Consider the following 15609-nt stretch of genomic DNA (forward strand, 5'->3'; position numbering starts at 1 on the left):
CCTCCACCTCTATCTGAGCCAGAAAAACTCCAAATATTTGGTCTTAAAAGAGGGTTTCTTTGTAAGGGTTCTTTTAAAGAAAAGATTCCAACTTTGGGGGGGTTGGAGGATACCAGGGATTGAACTCAGGGGCACTCAACCACTAAGCCACATCCCCAGCCCTATTTTGTACTGTATTTAGAGACAGGGTCTCACTGAGTTGCTTAGCACCTCACTTTTGCTGAGGCTGGCTTTGAATTTGTGATTCTCGTATCTTAGCCTCCTGAGCCACTGGAATTACAGGCATGTGCCACCACGCCTGCCTAGATTCCAGCTTTTTTGTCTTATACTATGTAACAACATTGGTCTCATTCAATCCCCTCTTTTTATGGTCATGGAAATCAAGGCCCCAACATGGGTGAGAACTTTACAGGACCAAGGAGTTAATTATAGCAGAGCAAAAGCCAGAGCCAGGAGAGTCAGATTCCTGTAATGCAGCATCTACTATTACAGCCAATTCAGTGTCTCAATGGAAGGTCTACAGTGGTTTTCCTTTCTGTCATCTCCTGTCTTAAAAACAGAATTGATACCAAATTAATGGCCATAAAACTCTTGGTGACCATGAGTTATCCCAAACACTGTGGATAGCAGTGCCTCCTAATTCTCATGTTCTGAGATTTTTTTCTTTTATATATTTAAATTGATAAATGATAATTATGTATATTTATGGGGTGCAACATGATGCTTTGACCTATGCATGTTGTAGAAGGGGTCAATGAAACTAACTAATATTTCTATCACTTCACCAAATCAATTCTAGAAAACATCGAAACCAGACATTGCACATAGAACAGTACAATGAGTTGGGAATTATATATGAATTACAATTACATTGTAATACCATGAAACTTCTATTATGTGCCAGGAAAGTGTGCCAAGTATTTTTTAATATACCATCTCATTTAGTCCTCACAGTAATTTTACAATGTAGATACAATTATTAGTTGTACTGTACAGATGAGATGACTAGCCTTACACTAGTTTTCCCTTTACTCCATATTGGAAACCTCACTATTTGTAAATATTAGGTGGCTGTGACAGAGGCTGTGTTGCGCTGGCAACTGAAGAAGCTTAGATTCTCGGAAGGTCAGAGGCTTACCCAGGTGGTGGCCTCAAACATTTTGAGGTCCAGAGGGTCTCCCTGGATGGTCCCATTGAGAAGGATCAGAGAGTGGCAGCTGGCCATGGCTGCACACAGAGGTCCCCATGGCAAAGCCTTGCCCGAGGCAAAGCTGTGGACTTCCTGGAAGCTAGGAGAAAAGAGAAAGGGCTGCAGTCCTGTCCCCAAGTCAAAAAATGGAGTTTTCTAGAGGTTAACATCTTTCAGAAAAAAAAAAATTCATAAGCTTTGTTGCATCACATGCCCACTCTCTAATCTCCCCAGATTAATAGTGCTTCATTCAACCATGATCCTTAGGTGAGTTTGCTGAACAGGAGAAAGTTTTCTGAGGGTCTTGCAACCCTGTTTTTCTTTCTCTTTCTCGTTCCTTTTGGACTGATTTAATTGAAGAGGTGTAGTTAGAACTAGAAGTGCTGCCCCTCACTCCCACCCTAACCACCAGATCACTTCTTTTCTAACCTTGAGGACAGAACAGACTCATTCCTATTCTAGTTGTGTATAGGTACATCTCCCTCAATCGATCTTTCAGAGCAGGGTTGTGTCTTCCATCTCTCTCTCTCTCTCTCTCTCTCTCTCTCTCTCTCTCTCTCTCTGTCAATGTACAGAATGTTTGACCCCCCAGTAGACATTCAGGAAATGAATGAGTTGGTTCCCGGATATCTTTAAGGTTATAATGGTGAAGAAATGAACCCTAAAAACATTTTTGAAAAGGATCCCGGCATTCTCTTCAACACTGGCATTTAATGTTCCTATTACCTCCATTCTCCCCAGGATTTCCTATGGAAAGGGGCCTCATGTGAAATCTATGGAAATACAACTCAAATGCCATGTGCAGAATTCTTCCACTAATTCAGCATGTGAGCTATTGGATTCAGTCTTAGGCCCTCGAGGAGGGTATCCTCTGCAACCTTGTTGATCAGCCTCTGCTTTCATGTGCAGCAGGATAATTGGTTTGCAAAGCAGTATTTCAGATCCACAGGGTATTTGAAGGGCAGGAGTTTTTTCCCTACATAGAGGCAAAATCTGCTTCTTGGAGCCAGTCAGAATTTACTTGCTGTCTCTCCTCCCCATGAAAACTTCTTTCAAATTTGTGGATCAATTCTTCTATCCCTTCCCCCAATCCAGCCTTCCTCTGGAGTTACAGAGACACCTCTAGCTCTTCCTCCAATGCCAGTTTTCCCAGACTCTCACCTTTATAGAGCTTCCTTCTTAGAAAAGTTTTGTTATAGTTCATATTAAAATGTGGGCTCTAGAATAAGCCTATTATTTTGAATAATAGGGACACTGAATTTCCTGCTTCCTTTTGTCACACTAAAGTTCAAACACTTCTTGGCTTATTATTGACTCTTTGGGTCCAACCCATTAATATGTGTCGAAAGAACAAGTTCTCTCAGTGGTTTACAACATGCCCCGTGGTATTTTAGTAAATATCAAAAAGGAAGACATCACGAGCAATATTGTTGACACAGAAGCTTAAGCTCACACTGAAAAGTAAAGTACAGATCTGAAAAAGAAGATCTTGGTTTTTTAGTGGCACATACTCTCATTATCAGTCTGCAGTTCTGAGGATAAAATTCTGAGTGCCAGCAATCAAACCAGGCTCTGGTTAGCACACCAATTACATAGAACTCTCTATCATTCCTGTTCTGATATTTTTTTTTTTTTTGAGTATTGATAATTTATCAAGCCCAGGTACCCTTCAATGACTTGATGTATCTGGCACATGAATCCCACCCTTTTTGGAAAAGATGAGATTGAACAGAGATGAACTGATCTTTAACAAGAAGATGTCTGATAACCTATGAGTCAGGGACTGACTTCTTACCTAAAATTTCAATCTCTTTCCTTATATGAAGACACAAATTGGTGTGAATATATTTTGTATACAACCAGAGATTTGAAAAATTGTGCTCTATATGTGTAATATGAATGGTAATGCATTCCATTGTCATATATAAATTTTAAAAATTAATTAAAAAATTAAAAAGAAAATGCATAGGGAGAATAGACGATATAGGTGATTTCTGTGATTTTTTGGGGGGGGGTCCTTTTTCTGATAACCATGTTTTCTGTTTGCATTATATGGAACTTTTAAAGGAAAACCTACTTTAAAATAATAAAATCACCACTTCAAATGAAAAAAAAAACTCTTTCCTTAACTACATTTCATTAATTAAATTTGTCTTTTTTTTAAATTTTAGATTGCTGTTTTTCTCATTTATAGCCAAATTTGACCTTTTGGCAGGAAGGAAAGAATGAAGGGAAGGAATGAGGGAGGCAGGTTTAATTGATCAAGTGGTAACTTTAAAATTTATATCAAATATTTTTATTTAAAGGTAGTAGTTTACTTTTAGAAATTGAGATTTTCTTAAGTTTGGGAAATAAAATGATGTCAATTCACAAATAGGACATTCAAAAAACAGAAAATGTTTGGTTCCTTTGAATAAACATTTCCTGTTCACCTACTATGTGCACTTGATTCACTGATGTGACGTTGGGGATACAAATATAAAGGAGAAACAGATTGCTCTAAAGATGTGCACATATTTGAATATATGTATACCTTTTTGTAGAAACAGAGAGAAAAACACTTTGAATAAGGAACCCCAGTATATATTCAAATGCATCCTCTAGATAAAATGAAAAGTTCTTTAGAAAGTTTAACACCAGTAAAGGTTTCTTCTGTAGACTAAAGTGGTGAGAAGCACCAGAATAATTTTTTAAGTGAGAAAACAGACTTGTCTACAAATGGTATTTAAATATGATGATGTATTAACCATGAGTAATTTAAAATATTTCATGGATAACATGCAAAAGAACCACAACCTACTATTTATGTATAAAATGCTTTATGATTTAGATTATGTTAGAGGAAAAATGCTTCCACTTTCATAAATGTCAAATGCATTTCATGTCTCCTGGGGTGAAATGGCAGGCAGAAAGGAAAACTCATAGTGGTCATAAGAGGACTGAAGGAGAGGTTTGTGCAGATCTTTCATATACAAAGTCCAAAACTGCCAAAAGGAGTCGTTCCTTGAAAAAACAAAAAGTGGAAAAAGGACTTAGGAGTTTCTAGAACCCAGAAGGAAGAGTTCCTGGAATCCCAATACTAAGAAAAATAGGTACACTAGGTAGGGACCCACAGATGTTCCTCGTCCTGAAATTCAGGGTCCAAAAGTCAGTGTGTGTGCTCCTCCCACCCAGCACATTAAAAGGCTGCAGTTTGTACAAGGAATGCCACCTCTTTGCAAGACAGTGTCCTGGTACCATCCAGATTACTTCTACTGACCAACCAAGGTCAGGCCTCTAACAAACATGGTGAAAACAACTACATTTCAGCAAGGATTTGCATGTGATATCCAGACCTCCGTGTTCTCTCCAGGGTTTGTGAGGGCATGGTCTTGGGGAGGAAGTAGGGGAAAATATGCATGTTTTAGGAAGGCCTAAAAGAACCCAAGAGGAGGAATTAAATGAATAGATGGCAACCACTGTTGACCAAAGCCGCAACCCAAATGCCTCCATTGAGTTTCAAGAGTAAACATGCAATTCTGGAAAAAGAGAAATTGTAATGCACTAGTTGAAGGTACTCACCCATTCCTATCACAGGGTACCACTCCCCAGAGATCCAAGCCATCCCTTGTTAAGGTGCCTGTCTAAACAGAAACGAATACTCGGATTACTCTGAGATCTCGCCGGCCCCCAGTGAGGGTAGGTCAGGTTTTCTTTAATGGAGAAATACATGCCTCAAGCACATTATTGCAGAGTGCCATGATAAAGTGAGTATCTGGAGTCTTGGGCAAAAGCTTCGGTGGACTTAAATAAGTTATGACAAGCTGGCACTTGATCCCTGTGAACTTTTGTATCCTCCATGGTAAAAGGAAGAAAACTGTATGTCCGTTACATCCCTCAGAGGGCTATTTTGAAGATCTAATGGTAGACTGAATGGAGGGTAAGTCCTTGGGAAGACTGTAAGAGCTCTAAGATGAGTCTCAGCTTTTATAGTAGAAGTTAAAAGTATGTCACCAGAAATAAGTGATGAAGTAGAATTTTTTACCTACAGTGCAATGTTTGTAAAATTACTCTGGAGAAATGGTTTGCTGTTTGACACCTAGTAGGTAAAAAGGTTTGTGTTGCTATTTTTCTCAGTACAGTATAATGTCTAAGAATTCAGACTAAGTCCAAATTCCGTCTACAGGACAAGGAATACTACTTAATAGCTCTAAATATCAGAGCTCTTATCTGTAACATGATCAGCAGCACAAAGCCTTATAAAGATTAAATGAGATTATATGAAGTACTTAATTTAATACATAGCATTGTAGGTAGAGCTAATAAGGATGCCAATGACTTACAACTATTGCCCTTTTTATTCAAATCCAGGTCACCATTATCTCTCCTACTCTTATGTCTTTTTCCAAGTCCACTGATATGACCTCTTAAAAGAATGTTTCACCTCACAATGTTAGTTTGATCCACCAAATGATATTGAATGGTGGCAGAAGCCATGTCAACTTTTCATTTGGATATATCTTGGTGATTCCACTAACTGTAAAATACAGCTCCAATCCCATTAATTCTTCAGTGTCCTGTTTAGTGGTTGCAGAGTTTGAGGTTGGGAAGATGAAAAAATTTCTCAAGATGGATGATGATGATGGTTTCAGAACAGTATGCTTGATGCCAGTGGATTATACACTCATAATGATTAATGTGATAACCATTTATATTCTGTTTCTTATAGCACAATAAAAGAAATAAATTAAAAGGAAAGAAGTCAATGGCAGTAAGGAAGGCCTTCAATGGCTCCATGCTGCAAAAGACCATGTAAAAATGTCTTAGGTACGTGGTCCACAGTCTCTTCCAGTAACTATGTCCTGTCATACCCTCTTGCAGTCCTACTGCCATGCCTTGGCCCATATTCATGGGTCTATGATACCCTTCATTTCCATCTTGTCTTCAATCCATCTCCCCCTCCCCAGCTTATGTGTGTATAAACTGTGCAAATAAACTAAGCCCTCAAGAGGAGGTGGGATAAGAAGCTGATTGGAAATAACTGGCAAATAACCAAGAAAAATTTTAAGCAATAAACTACAGAGAAGAGCACAAAATTAGAGTTTGCCATAGGGCTTTATTGTAATCAAGCCTTATAGTAAAACATATTTAAATAAGCTCTTTCTTTTTTATTCCTTCATTAATTGAATAAATATTTATTGAACATTGACTATATTGCCGGGCAATGTTCTAAGCATTAGAGATAAAGCAGTAGTCACAGCAAAGGGCTTAAATTTTGGATTTTTATATGAAGATTTTGACCCCTAGGGAAATAATCCTATTTTAGTTCATTTTTTTTCATGAAATAATGAAGCTGTAAGGACCCAAAAGACTCATCTGTTCAGTACCGACTCCCCTCTCCCTAAACGCCAGAATCTGAAAGCTCCAAGAGACGTATGTGACCTTTTCCAGGTCACATACCCATCCAGAGGTAAAATGAAGTTAGGTACCCATAGCCTGTGTTTCCTGCCTCAGAAAAGAGTAAAAGCCCCTCTCCTTGATGACCATGAAGATAAAAACAGTGATAAGGGAGAGGAGGGGGCACGTACCTTGTCAAAGCAGACAAGGTTCAACTGTCCACACACATTGATCCTCTGCGGGCTAATGCAGAAGATACCTCTCTTCTTCAGCCTCCTCTGGGCATAGATAATGCCCGTGGTCAGGGCAGCAGGCAAGGCAGGAGGGACTGCGATGGTGACCACATCAAGGGCTTTCTTGACCACCTCCTCAGGAGACTCCTGGAAGATAGATACCCATTCTTTAGCTACTATGGACAATTCAGCAATGAACAACTTGGTGCAAATGACTTTTGCCCTTGTTTATTATTTTTACATCTTTAGGTGGAATTCTGAGAAATGGTATCAGTGGGTCAAAGGACATGACAGGTTTATGGTTCTCAATATCTTTTTCCAAAGTGCAATGAAAAAGCTCATAATAATTCATGCTGCTAACAGCAATGCGCCAGTTTACTATGACCTCACCCACACTGGGAAGCTGATTTTATTGAAAATCCCTCATTTAATAGCTACAAACTACTACTTTATTGAAATGAATATGTTGAAAATGGAAAAAAAAATGGTGTAAAGAAAAGAAGGAAAAGCGTGCAAGAGTAGAAGCATGTTGGTGTTTCAATAAGTAAATTGTTTTATCACACAATCCCACAGGACCCAACTATTATCATGGAACTTAGTGATCAATTGTTTCCACTGGGGAACTGGGGGCCTGTAAGCATGTTTCAGAGTTTTGCTTTGCTTCCCAGGCTTGGAAACTACAACCTTGAATAAGGTCAACATGTAGAACATAAAACACACAGAAAAGAGTGAGTGTGTATCTCTAACAAAAGAGCAAAGAGCTTACCCCACTGAGCACATAGACACACAGAGTATAGATCATGCCAATAGTGGCCGTCCCTACAAGGCACAGTAGAAATCTGATGGCATCCCTGTAGAGCTTAAAATTCATTGGCTTGGGGTAAAGAATGGATCTCACGAGGTCCCCCTTTGCAGTGTTGAATCCTGAAATGGCAAACACACATCTCACTTTTTTGGGGAGGACACATCCAACTGCTGATGCTCTTCCAAACCTCAACACGGCCTTTATTTTTCCTCTAGAGACATTTAGATAGTGCTTAAATCCAATGGTAGTGAAATGGTAATTGGGGAAACACATAATTGCTGGAATGGAAATATGTTACTTGCCTCAGAGCCCAGTTCTCTCTCTGGCCTTTCTTCCCTCTATTTCCAATGTCAATGCATTCCAAACCCAAGAAGCCACATACTGGGGGGGGGGGGGGGGGGCAGAGCACAGTTTTTCCAAATACAATTTTGTTTTAAAGAATGCCTCATGAGTGTGTGTGTATATAAAAGTACACTCACACACACACACACACATATATACACACCCTTCACTTGAATTAAAATTAAATGGTCCAATAAATACTCCCTTTTCTAATAATTTTCAGTATTAAGCTCTCAGTTTTTAACCTTACATAAACTTGAGATTTTGGTTAGAAGACCTGAATTTCAAGACCAGCTCTGTCATTTTCTGGCTGTGTTATTTTTTCAAAGTTCACTTGAATTGTGTAGCCTCAGAATGTTCATGCACAAAGTGTGGTGGTGCAGGGGGAGCAGCTACTCTGCTGCTTTGAGGTGTGAAAATAGTTTATAAACTGCAAAGCACATAGTGATTACTGTCATCAGTATTATTGTTATTACTAAAATGCAAATGCCATAGTTAAATTAGCAAATTGGCATTTAAAATACATAGATTTACATATACTGGGTGTGTTACTAAAAATTGATCCTCACCTCGAAAATTTAAGGCATTAGACAAACTGAATAGAAATATTTCATTAAAAGTAACAACACAAGCCAGGCTCAATGGCGTGCACTGGTAACACCAGCAATTTGAGAGGCTGAGGCAAGAGAATCTCAAGTTCAAGGCTGCTCAGCCAATTAGTAAGACCTTGTCTCAAAATCAAAAAGGTCGGGGATGTTTGACTCAGTGGTAACAGCACCCCTGGGTTCAATCCTTAGTCCTGGGGGAAAAAAACATGGAGTAGGGATGCTAACCAGTCTGCAGCACCACTGCTCTCACAGTCCCTGAAGTCGAGCACACTGCTTTGGCCTGGATGACCTCTGTTCCACAGAAGAGGATGTGCCGTTTGTAATCCGCTTCACTTTGCAATTTCCAGGGCACCAAGCTGTCTGTCTTGAGCAATGGAGTTTTGGTGACCGGGATACTTTCTCCTACAGAAAACAAGCGTCTCATAGTGAGGCAGGACATCTTCACCCACGTAAATCATACCTGCAGTCACTTATCACCCCTCACACACTTGCTGTGAGCCAACCGGTGGCAGACACAACCCCAGGTATTGGAGACATGAGAAAACGTAGTACTTATTAAGAGATCTCTAGTTTAGAGTGGGAGACAGACATGTAAACAAATAAGCATTGTGTCCTAACATAAATATTATTGGTATTGCCAATCAAACATGGATGGTATAATAGTCTAGAAATACCTGATTAGGGAAAAGCACGGTGTGCAATCTAGAGTGCAGAGTACGGGGATAAAGAGGCCATGAAGGCCATATAGGAGCTAAACAGGATCCCAAAGGTAACATAGTTAAGTGCCCAAACATTTTTCTGGAGGCACTGGGGGGTGAAGGAGGATGGAGAGATGGTGAACTGCGGAGAGTAGTACCCTAAGAGAGCATACTCTTTTTTTCTGTAGGAGCCCACAGTATGGGGGAGGAGTTGAAGTCTGGTGCAGTTGGGGGCTGGACATCCAGCTAGGAAATAATCACAGGAGTGCCGGCTGCAGCAGATGAGTTCTGAACCATGGCAGTTGGCAGTGGGAATAGAAAGGTAGTACTGGGTTCAAGAAGTCAGGAAGTAAGAAGCTACAAACATTGAGGGAATTTTTACATAGGCAGGCCACAAGGACAGAGGACTTTAAAACAGCCTCCTGATTCCTGACTTTGGAGATGAGCAGAGGGCAGCATTATTCATCAAAGTAGGGATTGCAGAAGAAGAGGAAGAATTGCCTTTGGTCCACCATGAGTTGGAACTACCTGTAGAAAATAACCCTGTTGAGATGCCATGTGTGCAGTTAGATATTTATTTGGATCTGAAGTTCTGATGGGAGGTCTTGTCTAGAGGTATTTAGTCAGAGCTCATAGGCATAAAAATGAAAGCACAAAAAGAAACAAGATTACTTAAGAGTCAAGCATAGAGTGAGAAGAGGAAGGACCAGGACTCATTTCTGAGCAACACCAACACTTGAGACAGAGGAAGAGAAGCAGCGGAGCAGGTGCAGTAGGTGGTAGAAGAATCTGGAGAGAGAGCAGTGCCTTCGAAAGTTGGGGAGAAGAGAGTCTTTAGAAGCAGAGATGGTCAGAAGAGTCAACTTCAATGGAGAGGTCAGTAAGAGGGGAAACTTAAAAGAATCCGTTGGATTTGTCAATGAGATATTGTCAAGGAGTGCCAGTGTGGTGGGAGGAGCCGACTACAGTGGGCTGAGATGAGGAATGAAGATGTGACAGCAACTGTGACTATTCCGAGGAACGAGCTCGGAACATCCTCTGCTGGTCTTAGCAGAGTGAGCAGAATCAAGTCAGAGTTACGTTCTCATATGCAAGGATGGCTTTCATAGGAAAATAGTACCTGGCATTGCAAAAGTCCCTGCACTTAGGGATTTTTTTATGAATTATAGATTCTTGAGGGGATAAAAAAACCAAACAAACCCTGACCTGCCATGATCTGGCAGATCCTTTATTTGTAGGTTCACAAAGGAGGGGGGATATGCTCTTGTTGCCATTTCATGCCTTTCTGTCCTCCGTGGGAGCAATGGATTTGATATGACCTTTAATAGGAACTACAATATGTCATGTGCTTTCCCTGACCCCTATTTCATCTCTGAGAAAGACTTTATGGTTCTTTTTTATCTTACAGAAATGTTAGCACAACATGTCATTATTATGTTACACGGTGAGAAATCAAAGCAGTGCTCACTGGAGCAAGTCACTTCTCTCTGGACCTCAGTTGTTTTGTCTGTGAGGTGAAAGGACCTCTAAGTTTCCTCCCTGTTTAGCCTGCTATTTAAAAATGTAATGCAGGGCTGGGGATGTGGCTCAAGCGGTAGCGCGCTCGCCTGGCATGCGTGCGGCCCGGGTTCGATCCTCAGCACCACATACAAACAAAGATGTTGTGTCTGCTGAAAACTAAAAAATAAATATTAAAAATTCTCTCTCTCTCTCCCCCTCTCTCACTCTCTTAAAAAAAATAAAAAATAAAAATAAATAAATAAAAATGTAATGCAGTCAGTCCAAAATACTCGGTGTATATTTTGGAAGTAATGCATTTGCTGAATGCTCCTTCATGAGCTTTTCTTAACATTTCAGTCAAGGCCAGATTTGACCCTGTGGGTTTCAAGATGTCAGTGATGGTTTTCAGACCCTCCACGTTTGTCTCAAGACGTATGTCACATAAAAGTACTAAACTTAAAAGTCAGACAATTCTGAAAGATCTAATGATCCCGACGATCTTCTAAGGTAAAATGAGAGGATTGTAAAAATCCTTATTCCAGAAGGAAATGTATAACATGCATAAAGTAATGATTGCACTTAGCACATAGAGAGCTCCTTTAATTTGAACTCCCAGATCCATCCTCAACAGGACTGAGCATGGCATGTGGAAGCAGCACAGCAACCTGCGCTTAGCAGAGAGTCATTGCTATTCAGCTACAGGAAGAGGAGGGACCATGGTAGGGCAGAGCCTGGGACAGCCCACAGAGGCTAGGGCTGCGCAGATGCAACTGTACCTGTCAGCATGCCTTCATCTACCACACAGCTGCCATCAATCAGAATGGCATCACATGGCATTTGCACCTTGTTCCCTGTCAAAATTAATAAATCTCCAGGCACCAGGAAGCGTGATTCCAGCTCTTGGACTCCAGCTGAAAGTGTGAGGAGATAGAGTCAGATTATTCTCCCACAAAAACACAACCCGCATCTCTAAGTTGGAGATCAATGGAAAAGCAGTCAAGGCATTTTGAAATGGAGGCTATTCTTCAACCTGGATTTAAAATCTGAAAACAAAAGCCAAAATTTATAAACTACATAAAATCAAAACCTTCGTGTGGCAAAAATACATAAATAAGCCAAGATAAAGAAATGATGGATTCAGATTGATATTTTGCTGGGTGCAGTGGCACATGCCTAAAACACCAGCGGCTCAGGAGGCTGAGGCAAGAGGATCATGAGTTCGAAGCCAGCCTCAGCAATTTAGCAAGGCCTGAAGCAACTTAGCGAGACCATGTCTCTAAAAAGAGATGTGTACCAGCGGCTTGGGAGGCTGAGGCAAGAGGATTGCAAGTTCAAAGCCAGCCTCAGCAAAAGTGGGTCACTAAGCAACTCAGTGAAAACCTTGTCTCTAAATAAAATATAAAATAGGGCTGGGGATGTGGCTCAGTGGCCGGGTGCCCCTGAGTTCAATCTCTAGCACCCCTGCCAAAATAGATGTGTAGGAATTAAGTGTGTAACAAATTGCTAGATATTAATAGATTTCTCACACACACATAAAACACAACACAAATGGTGCATTAAATGTCTAAAATGTGCTCAATTTTAGTCATAATGAGAGAAGTGAACATTTCTTCTTCTTTCCTTCTTTCCTGATTGCCTGACTATCTTTACTTCTTTCTTTCCTAATTCAATCCCAAAGTCATTATGGAGGTAAGAAAAATAAGCATCCATGCAGTGGTCTGGATGGGGTGGGGCAGCAGCCACCATGGGGTGTTGGAGCCTTGACTCTGACAGAGCAGAGCCTAGCAGGGTCCTCCTGTGGGGTGTCGGAGTCATCAGGATGGAAACATGTCCCCATAGGAGTCAGGGGAGGGGCAATGTGAACATCATCAATGACGGGAGATTTGTCACAATCAGGCAGGATTGATAAAATGAGTAGACCGCTGAGGTTAATGAGCACGCGGTTCCTCACTTGAGGAAGGAAATTACAAATATAGAAAGAGAGAACACTGCACTGAACGCTGTGGCTTAGAATCGGAGATGTCATCACTTTCCCATGTTCCTGTATCAATACACGACCAGTGAAACTCCACATCATGTTCAACCACAAGAATGGGAATTATGCTCCACGTATGCATGTCAAAATACATTCTATTGTCATGTATAACTAAAAAGAACAACAACAAAAGAATTGTATACCTCAGTGTAATACAAAAATAATATAGGGGTAAACGAGCAAGGATATATAAATATATATGCAAACATCTATCCATCCATCTACCTATCTTATACATGTGTGTTTGCTGATCTACTCATTTATACATATATTCTCTAGTTCTTTCCTCTGAGAGCATCTAAGTACAGTAAAACCCCAATAGTAAGAACACACCTAGTGTGCAAATTTTGTCTTCTAAATTCCCCCTGAAAAGAATGAAGGTTCCTTAGAGAGAGGTGTGATTACAAGGGTGGGCCAAAAAAGTATAATATAGTCTAGAACATTTTCTGTGCCATTAAGTAGGGAATGGTCAAAGAATGACTGAGATGCATTATTAAAAAGCCAATTTAAAGAGCCCTTTTGCCTAAATCTGTAACAATTTTAACATCCAAGGGAATAATGAAAATAAAGAACGATAGCCATCAAATAAAATAGGGATTTGTAAATCCATAATGACACAAGTAAATGGATAAATAAATGAGAAAAAGATAGTTTTTCCTTGCAGCAAAATGGCAATTAAATAATTAGGAAAGGAAGATAAAATTAGAAAATCGCTATTTGGCAAGTATCAAAGTAATTAATTTAGTCAAGAAACATCAATGGATACTAAAACTAGTGGGTGAAAATTTGATGAAGATGGTCTATTTATGTAGTCTCAAAATATCTCTCAACAAAATAACCATTAATTACAAAGGGGAAAGGAGCATATTTACAAAGAAGAAACCTGGCAGACACCATTTAATTAAGTAATCCAAGTTAACATCATCAGCAATAGAACAAATTGAAATTATGTACCACCTTAGAGGAAGCTGTGAAAACACAATTTTGTGTCTGTGATTTGCCAGACAAAAGTGTATAACCTGAATTTAACTAAAAGGAAACGTCAAACAAGTCCATTCTACAAAATTATCAGAATTCAAAGCGTCAAGGTCATAAAAGCCAAGATTGAAATATCTTAGAAAGACATGACAAACAAAGGCATTCAGCGACCTTGGATCCCTGTCCAAGAGCTGGCAAAACATGAATAGGATCTGACGGTTAGTTGGAAGTAATGCGTCAATATTGGCTTCTTGTTTGTACTGTAGTTTACATAGAATAATGTCCTTGTCTTTAAGAACAATATACTAACCAATGTTAGCATCCTAGTCATCACATATCAGCAATTTATTCTTAAACTCTCTGGAAAAAAGTTATTTGAACTGTTCTTGAAACTTTGCTCTAAGTTTTAAATTATTTCTTTAAAAAGTAGAGAAAATATACAAAAGATAACACTGCTCATCTACTCGAGTAGAAAAATATAGAAACTTTCCAGGATGTTCTGTTGGCAAGACTATGAGGAAACAGGCACTCACACATTTCTGGTGTAAATGCAATCTGGCAATATAGGTCTAGCCAAATTACACATGCATTTGTTCTTTAATGTAGCATTTTTTTTTTTACTTCTTAAAATCTATACCAAAGATATAGTAAAAAAATATAAAACAATATATGCAGAAGTATTTTTATTTCAGCAACATTTATAATAGTAAAAGGCTAAAAGTTCTTCAACACAGCACAAACTGAATTATCATAGTTCCTCCACACAACAGAGTGCTATGCTGAAATAACAAATGAAGAATACCTATATACATTGCTATTAAAAGACGTGGGAACAGTTAAGCATGTAAAGTACCAGCAGGAAAAATGATTCAGTATGTTTTGTCTTCCTTTGTTTACCTAAAATAATGGCAATATAAATTTATATATCTTGTTTTGTATGTATTATATCAACTAAAATTTTCATATGCAATTTGACTATTTTTAGATATAATAATAAGTAGAAAACAAACAGAAATATGGTATTTATCATATCAATTATTACAGAGAATAATAATTTATCAAATTATTTATCAATTTATCAATTATTATAGAGAATGAAGACACAAGGCAGAGAGAATGGGGAAGAAGATAGACTCCCTTGAATATCATCTTTCTTATGGATTTGACTTTCAAACCCTGAGGATATTTTGCATATTATTTATATATGATAATACAAAAATAAATTTGAAAAGTTAACACTAAAGTAAAATGAGCAAAATGATCCAAAAAGTTAACACTAAAGTAAAATGAGCCAAATGTGGTTTTGGCTCAGTGGTAGAATGCTTGCATAGCATGTGTGAGACACCAGGTATGATCCTCAGCACCACATAAAAATAAATAAATAAAATAAAGATATTGCATCCATCTACAACTAAAAATATTTTTTAATGATTCTATCAAATTGTTAGCCTAAATCCACATACCCAGAACTATTTTGAGTGATTTAAACCATAATTTTTTTAAAAAAAATATATAATTTGTACATTTCTAATGAAATATCATAAAAGCAGTGAGAAAGAATCTATAAGTATCTTAAGATGTTTTAGGAATCATATTGATGTTGAGTGTTTTGGTTTGTTTTTCTAAGATTATTGTATATAATAGGATAAAGCAAATGACCAATTTGTTCCCATCACTGAGAATAAACACTTTTAATATAGAAGAAAGGGAAACATGAGTACAATCAATAAAAAAATTTTAAAAAATTCTGTAGTTCTAAACTAGAATTGGAAATGTCAGTATGAACTCATATTATATTTAACTTGCATTTTATTTTTTAAAAATCACTTACTAAAAATGTCTTCT

General features: G+C 38.6%; 1 protein-coding gene across 1 annotated transcript in view; it reads right to left on the reverse strand.

Moving 5' to 3' along the window:
• The window catches only part of Atp13a4 (ATPase 13A4), a 124541-nt gene that overhangs the window by 36410 nt on the left and 72522 nt on the right, over nucleotides 1–15609 (reverse strand). Inside the window, exons 14-19 of the mRNA XM_077110334.1 lie at nucleotides 11528–11662; nucleotides 8779–8955; nucleotides 7565–7722; nucleotides 6757–6945; nucleotides 4751–4812; nucleotides 1139–1289 (exon numbers count right to left, since the gene is read on the reverse strand). Of these exons, the coding sequence (XP_076966449.1) occupies nucleotides 1139–1289; nucleotides 4751–4812; nucleotides 6757–6945; nucleotides 7565–7722; nucleotides 8779–8955; nucleotides 11528–11662 (872 nt within the window). The remainder of the gene's footprint in view (nucleotides 1–1138; nucleotides 1290–4750; nucleotides 4813–6756; nucleotides 6946–7564; nucleotides 7723–8778; nucleotides 8956–11527; nucleotides 11663–15609) is intronic.

Source organism: Callospermophilus lateralis, chromosome 10, assembly GCF_048772815.1.
Source record: "Callospermophilus lateralis isolate mCalLat2 chromosome 10, mCalLat2.hap1, whole genome shotgun sequence".
In the NCBI taxonomy this organism is placed as follows: Eukaryota; Metazoa; Chordata; class Mammalia; order Rodentia; family Sciuridae; genus Callospermophilus; species Callospermophilus lateralis.